The 8107-nt window shown below is 40.9% G+C and overlaps 1 protein-coding gene across 1 annotated transcript; it reads right to left on the bottom strand.

Moving 5' to 3' along the window:
• Positions 1-207: 207 nt before the first annotated feature.
• Positions 208-8087, bottom strand: tubgcp5 (tubulin, gamma complex associated protein 5). Its single transcript, XM_029146723.1, has 23 exons — positions 7707-8087; positions 7554-7607; positions 7316-7424; positions 7052-7148; positions 6879-6958; positions 6440-6575; positions 6006-6123; positions 5706-5795; positions 5446-5539; positions 5090-5342; positions 4551-4753; positions 4355-4470; positions 3995-4263; positions 3708-3906; positions 3247-3435; positions 2978-3160; positions 2796-2880; positions 2592-2712; positions 2246-2397; positions 1790-1915; positions 1406-1494; positions 726-826; positions 208-625 (listed from the first exon to the last, which is right to left on the bottom strand). The coding sequence occupies exons 1-23, from the start codon at positions 7838-7840 to the stop codon at positions 579-581; spliced, it is 3045 nt and encodes a 1014-aa protein (XP_029002556.1). The 5' UTR covers positions 7841-8087; the 3' UTR covers positions 208-578.
• Positions 8088-8107: the final 20 nt, after the last annotated feature.

The following is an 8107-nucleotide window of genomic DNA, read 5'->3' as shown; positions in this document are numbered from 1 at the left end:
TGTAAGTGAGCCTTAAAGTTGTACAACATGCACATTTTCCACCAAAAGTTAGCGCTCCACATTCATACTGTCTATTGCAGCTTCTGCACACAGAACATGACACTTACCACACTGCAAGTAGCCAGTAAAGATCATTTGGCCATTATTCTGTAGTAGAATACTACATATGAAATGCAAACCTTGGCCCATATTGACGCAACACCTCCATGGCTTTAAACACATTTATTGAGTGGTGTATCAAATCTTTGAAAAAGCTCTCTTGTATTTTATCAAGTGCAAACTGTCAACGGCTGAATCTGCATCACTGTCATTACTAATAACTTAACTGTGCTGTTAATACTTTTATACAACATTTACATCACTGTGCACGAATCATTGTGCTTAACACATACACATTATCAACAATCAGAATAACAGTTCACAAAAATCACCTTTAAAAAAGCATTTTCAAACACAGAAGCTAATGTATGTTTTAAATTCTGTTGAACTCCGACTCATAGTCCATCTCCAACAGACCACATTGAGACAGACAAGGCGAGAGGGGGCTCAATCCATTTCACCAACACACTGAAGGTTCATCAGCACTGCTCAAAGCCTGCCATCAGCGAGAGAGCCAGAGACTCCACTATGCGGGAAGGAGAAACAAAGAAAACACAATTCCAATTACAGTAGTTTCCAATGTAATCCACCCATCACCAACGTCTTTATAAACTGATTTTACTTACAGTGAGGGAAGGAGCCACGGCAAACAGCTTTATTGAGAATTGTAACAAGGAACATGTGACAATTTTTGAAATCCGACTCCATTTTATCGATTGATTCAATCCTGTAACAAAGACATAAACATTAAACTGAGACACAACAGACACTCGAAGAGTACAGCACACAATTTAAAACATTTCCCTAAAATACAAGGGAAGAGGAATTTAGACACAACCCAGAGATTTTTCATCATGCTTTCAATGTGACCCATCAATCCATGTTCCACACGTTTGGCTTGATTTTAAGGGAAAGCCTGAAATCTTGATGGGGAGTGTCAGGCGAGTAGGATGGTGCATTCAAAAGACTGATCTCCGAAGCACCAGCAAAAATGCTGGTATCTTGATGTGCAGAAGCTCTTGCCCTTAAGATGACCTCTTAAGATATTGGAAAACATCTGGTGTCAGTGTCCCAGAGTGGCCCTCTCTCAGATTATCTCAGACTATCTATAAAAGGACAAACCACTTCAACAGTTTCTGCTGCTAAAATACACACTAGGGGAAACCTTCATTTCCTTTCTACATAATAAGCTAGAACTTGGGAATCCGAGGAAAGTTTATAGGAGTTGTCACTTTTATTTCTAATCATGCAAATTGACTCATCATTAGCAATATATGTGTTCCTTCCAGTGGATTAGAGCTCTTACTTCCAGGCTCCAAATCCAGCTTGCCATCGGTCAGAGAAGATGAGAACCAGATTGAGAACCTTCATTATTGCCTCCTTCACAAAACTGACCTGGAAAAAAAAGGAAGCAAACAGTGGACACATTAGACGTCATCAAGTATGCGTATGCTTAGCTTCCTCTATCTGGAAAGGGGAATAAACAGAATGACAGGTTATAAACATTACATATAAGTGTTGATTAATAATTTTCAGATCCCTGCCGCGACAGTGAAGTTAGAGCTGTAAATATTCTGCTGTACTGCTGGAGTTGGTAGATATCCAGTGGTGCACTGGAGGAGAACAAGTGTCACTGTAGCATTGTGTTAAAAATAATTACCCTCCTGTAGATTTAATTAGTATCCTTTACCTTCTCCCTCAGCAAACAGCGGTCATGGATGGTTGCCAAATATCTGTAGTGGATCTTTATCAGCTGGTCCAGGTCCTTAGCTTCCTGTACTTGGTGCTGAAACTCCAGCCCGGTGCTGTGCAGAATCTAACATGAAAGGTTTACAGAGACACTGAAAACAATGCACTGGCTTCAGCCATGTGACCATTTTCCAAACCACTACAGGTTCAGGTAGATTTTCTACCTTTTATCCACACACCTTTATCACTCATTTAACAATTGACAATATATCTAAACAGAATATTGTTTATTCTGGTATTTCATGGTTTGACTATGTTACACCTATGCTTTGCAGTACAGTGTACCTGAAGAATTTGATCATAAGTTAATCAAATTTAGGAAATACACATTTTTAGAGTATTGTTTAAACAGCATTCATCTGCTTCTGTGTAATATGAAAAGGTCTATTCTTCTCACCCTGGTCATGATGTAGTTGTGCAGGCTGTTGACAAAATGCATCAGTTTGACCCTCAGCAGACACATTCGGTGAATTTGCTGATTTACAGGCTCTTTTACTTTTACTTCCTCACTCAGTCCACCCTCCAGTTTCTTAGTGACTTCAGTAAAATCTGCAAGAAGAGAACATTTCTACATATAAAACACATTCTAATGGTAACTTCTCTATATATTAATATAGATTTATGTTCTCCTAATTTTGATTCACACATACAACTACTACAACAAATGTTTTGATTAAAATGATTTATCTTAACAAGTAAAGAATGAATAAAGGTCAACCACAGTTTTCAAGTGCAAGTCATACCACTAAATCGTAGTGTGTCTAAATTGTATTTGGCCCATTTGATCTGTAGCAAGAGAAGAAACACTTGATTGTATATCTTCTGACATTCTGAGCTGATCACAATATCAACAGGCCAGGGAACCTGTGGAGAATTCAATTTGCAAATGTCAATGAGGCATTTTCAGAGAAAATGTCAAAGCTGGCAAACATGTTCACTTTGCCTACCTTGTAACTGAGAGTGAGCACTTCTAGATTATTCACAGGGTGTTTCTTCCTGGAAGGATCAATGTTATCCAAGAAAACTGAGAGCCTTTTAAAAAATGAAATGACCACATTAAAAAAAAAAAAAACAAACACACAAAATTTCCTACTAAATTAGATTTTCTTCTAATTCAAACAACCAGTACCTGCTACTGTCCTCTGGGTAGCGCTGTCCCACTGCCTCCTGCAGCTGCACGTTGAGAAAAGACGGCTGCTGCCAGTTCTCTTTCTCCTGCACTTTGTCAAAGATGGCTGTATAAAAGTCGTACATAGTGTCTCCAGCTTCCAGCAGGAAGTAATTCCTCATTGCTTGGAGATATTCTAGCAGCCTGTGGAGACATCAGGAATCTTAAATGCTTTATAATCACTAACTAAAAACTGATTGAAGTCATTAAAAATTTAATGTGTTGCTTACTTATAGTCCTTTTTCAGTGTCATCATCAGGTTCCCACAGCACTCGATGTACCTCCTTTCGATGTGGGGGTAGAGGCACGACCGCAGGGTGAGCTCAAACGTCTGGCAGGTGACAGACTGAGAAGAGCGGTCCACAATGAAATCTCCTCCGGAAAATCGCTCATCGAAATCACTCTGTTCCAAGAAGAGCCTAGAGGGGAACACAAAATGATTGCAACTATAAATCTCTCTTCATCCCGCAGATACTATTGAAACCCAATTATTTCTGGACGGAACCATTTAGGAGATTAACAATTTCATGACTAAACTGAAACCCCAAGCTCGACTGGATACCAGCTGCTGATGATATATTGAAAGCTTACTCAGATAGTAGCATCATTATTAGATGTGTTATTTCTTATGCCTGGGCAGCACAAAAGCTGGTGTGGTAGCTGGTAGTATTTTATTGCGGTTGTGTCTTACCGGGCAAAGTTAATGGCCAGTAGCGGATCATGGACGTCTTCGAACTCCAGATGTTGCGCCACAATGGACTGCATCTTTATAAGGCTCCTCTTGGTGGCTTGTTGCTCAGTTACCGTGTCTGCTGGATATTCGTCTTGGCTACACAGCCGTGACTGCACCGACTCCAGGAAGAGTGTGTAAAGGCTCTTCCTGTCTGCATCTACAAGGTGAAGTTTTTGGAATGCTCAATAGCACATTAACTCAATGTAGAGAAACCGAAAAAAGCACTTTATACACATTTTGCTGACCTCTAGATGCTCTCTGAGATTGCTGCGCTTCTCTACAGTCCAAGTTTTTGAGCAGCTGCATGGATTTCCCTGCCATGATAATCTGTTTGAGGACAGGCTTGAGGAAGGACACCATTGTGAGCTGCCTGTTGCTGGGGGCCTGATCTCCCCCAGAGCTTCCGCTGGCTGCGTCGTTCACCTTTTCCTCATTCTCCACCATCTCTGACACACTGTACAGTGTGTAGGTGGCATACCAGAAATCCCTGTGATTAACAGGCACATCCTTGTTCCTGGCCAAGGAAAAATGAGTAAATATTTAGAGGCTGATTAGTTATGTGGGAAGAATTGGCTAGTGGGGAACCAAAACAATTCGATCCAGACCTTTGGATGATGAATTCTTTAGCAGGGTCAAACAGGTGGCCATGAACAATCCATTCATCTACAATCTCCAAATATGGTCTAACTGTCTCCATCCAAAGAGAAAAAAGCAGACCCACCTGGCAAGATATTGACGGACAAGAACAGTTTTTGTTGAAGTTCAACAACTTTTCGATTAGTTAGTTAATGAATCACTCACAGCTTGTTCTGAAGCTTCTCCCACACTATCGTACTCAATGATAGCCTTGTACAAGGTGTTGAGTAAGTGTGAGGCCCGAACAACATTTGGAGTCTCAGGGGGGACTTCAGCAACCCCGGTGCAGAAGACTTTGTACAGTACTTTTATCTGTGCTAAGTGAGGGCTTAGTCGCTCCAGCACTGCAGACAGGGTCACAGTTTCATCTGCAAAACATAACAAGTAATTTTTATGATCAAATATTAATACTTATGTGGCACAGCTGTCAGTTGGTTAAACCACCAGGGGACTAAGGAAGTAATAGTTAGGTTTGTAGACTGATGCTGAGTGTTAAGTGATGCAACATGACTGGTTTCTGTTGTCCACATTTAAAAGATGAATTGGCCCAGACTACACTACAGAGATTGTACTAGTGATTTACTCACAAAATCATTCACACGTTGACAGCTCAGTCTAAACTAGTTGAGCATTTAAAAAAAATTATAGAGACTTACAGCACTATCAGTGATCCACTAAATTCACTTAATCCCGCTTATACTTGCCGTTACATATGAGCTCTCTTTCAATCGTGGTCAACTCCTCTTTGAAGCCGGTAAAGTACTTGTTGAGTGCCCACACAAAAGCCTGGTAGGTCCTAAAGGGAGGCTCAGAGCCCTTCTTGGAGCTGTAGGAAGAACTGGAGCCGGGTGGGCAAGGTTCCGAGCTGTACCCCGTCACCTCGTCTATGAACTTCTGGAGCCTGAACACTGCCTGCCCATACACGGCGATGTGCTCCAGCACAGAGTGCAAGCAGTTCTTTAGCACAAAAGGAGAACAAGGTTGTAGAGTGGACAAAGAACCTAGTGTGAGGATGATTAAGATAAAAATTAAGAAGTTGTTTTTCAGATTTTGAGCTTACACTGGTCAGGTGAGTCACCACTACGTTATTCCTCACTGACACTTTTCCATCGTGGTGTTGAAAAATAAAGTGTTTCTTCACTCCAGACAGAAGCCTTAAATACAACAGGCATACAATACAGATCAGCTATATCTATCTGAATCTGTATAGAATAAGTGAATTTTCTTTGCACTAAAAGATTAATTAAATATGTGGAAGATGTATAAAAAGTAAAACTACAGGAGACATGTTTCTTACACCACACAATGTTCATATCTTACCACAGTGTTTCGCGTATTACTTGGCTCTCTGTGACAAAGGCCTTTTCTTCTGGCAGATACAATGGATCAGTGTTGTACAAGTGCTGGTCCCTGATAAACATTTGTATAGTTTGTACAATTTGGTCAGTTAGGAATTTGTTTTATCATCATTTAATTAAAATGCTGCATTGGTTCAAACACTACACATATCATGATAATTAGAAAAACAAATCATAAAGTCATGCAAAAAATAAAAAAAAACAGAAAAAAGTTAAAACTGCAAACACTTTTAGTTGCACATACAATAGTATGAAGTCCTACCAAACATTGAGCAAGTTGGAGTGTAAATGTAGGCTGTGAGGAAAACGAGGAGCATGAGCAGCCCAGTACGATGTCACCACGTGCTGTTCAAGCCAAGTCCGGGCTTCGGGTTCACCAACTGGAAAGAAATTAGTTTTACACTCATTTCAATGTTGACACACACATGTTTTATTTGGTTTCAGTTTGACATGGTTTCATAATTAGCACATGTTTTGTAATATCCATCCTTCCATTATCCTAAACACTTCCTGTAAGAAACATGGGGGCGCTAGAGCCAATAACAGCTGTAACTGGGTGGGAGATAGTGTACATTCTGGACACTAGGGGTGCAAGCAAATACTGATATGGTTGAATATGCTGGTATGATGAGGTATGTAGCCACTCTAAAAATCTATCAGAGCATTGCCGTCTATTGAACCTTAATTCTCTCTTACCTGTCCATGTCACTGGACATGTCTTGTTGGTGTTGTCCTGGTCCTCTTGGGGTGTTCTATCCAGCTGAATTCCGGAGTCCTCTCTACTGATTGGCTGTTGACTGTCATTGTCCTCACTCTCCTCCTCAGACCACTCCTAAAATACAATCAAGACTAATTTACCTTAGAACCAGCTAATGTGTGATGTACTTACGCTGCTTAATTCATTGCCGGTCTAGACCTCCTGTACACCTTATGTACTAAACATTTTTGTACAGCATATATTTCAGCAATACCAGTTGAATCGGGAATGTATGAGTATGCGTCAAAACCGTGCTTAGATGATTTCTGCCTACCTCTGCAGTTAATTTTGTTACAAGATCACAATCGTATTAGAAATTAACTGAAGATTGTAAATAATATTCATCCATGGGCACTGTATTCACTATGATTTACTCACTGGGGTATCTGGGTATGGTCCAATGTCAACATCCTCACCCTCCATCAAATATTTGACCCAATCAAAATTGTCCTCTGGTTCTGCACAGAGACATGCAGGTACAAAGTGACTAGTTCATTTTACTTGCGTTAGTTTTCAAAGACTTCATCGGTTTGTAGAACATCATAACTCACCAGCCTCCTTCACACGGGGTCTTTCGGTAAAGTTGGTGTTTGAAGGGGACCCAGACAAGAAGAGCAGGAGTGACAGTATGCTGTAGTGTACGTCAGTCTACATAGAAATTAATTACAAAAACAAAACCGCAGCATTTGGTCAAAGCTAATGCCACAATTCTTGCCCTTGCTCGGTTAAATATTTAATTTTGCCAGTCTTTGATTAGCAATACAAAAGAATTCCCCCATTGTGGGATGAATAAAGTTTATCTTATCTCATCTTACTTTTGCCCCATCTGTATTAGGTAATGGTGACTTCAGGAACTCTTCAGTCAGCCTCATCCAGCTTTCTGCTTTTTTCAGGTCTGAGTGAACCATGAGCTTTTCATGGATTCTGGAAAACATGGCAAAGCATACATGACACGTAAAACACATTTGATGCCTAATGTAAAAGTGTATTTCAGACACATGACCCTGCAGTAGAACTTGTTGTGAATCTACATTGCATGTCAGACACACTCACCCACTAATACTGCGTTGTACTTTATGACTGTCCACGTCCAGGTAGCGGTGGAATCTGTCAACAAATCAGGCTTTTACTCACATCGCCATCTGTGCCTTGTTTACATGTTAGCCGCTGCTAAGCTAGCTCCCGTTATATATATGGCTAACTTACCTAAAATTTGACCAAGCAAATTTCAGCGCCAGCTGATAATTCTGGTCCCCCTCATCCTCTACCCCGGTGATGCATCCTATTAACCTCTTGGTTTCTCTTTCTGTCTCTTTTTCGAAAGTGCTCCAATGTGCCATGTTGATGCGCGGACAACGCTGCAGTTAGCTTGATGTTAAACTCAACTACAGGTAGCTAGCGGTCCGGCAGGCCAGCTACATGCTACGTGCCTTTCGATTTTATAAGCGACACGGCGTTCACGAAGTGGGATCTAGCAAAAGGTGTCATTTGCTGAACGGATAGAACAGCTTCAGGTATTCCACCAGTGATGTTCTTCTGTTGCCGCGCACAGTTTGCTTCCCAGTCCGACTCAGTTGGTGCGCATGCGTAACACAAAACCCCCAAAC

This window comes from Betta splendens, chromosome 4, assembly GCF_900634795.4.
Source record: "Betta splendens chromosome 4, fBetSpl5.4, whole genome shotgun sequence".
Lineage (NCBI taxonomy): Eukaryota > Metazoa > Chordata > Actinopteri > Anabantiformes > Osphronemidae > Betta > Betta splendens.
Note: the sequence above shows the minus strand (reverse complement) of the source record. Positions and strands in the feature narration are given on the sequence as shown.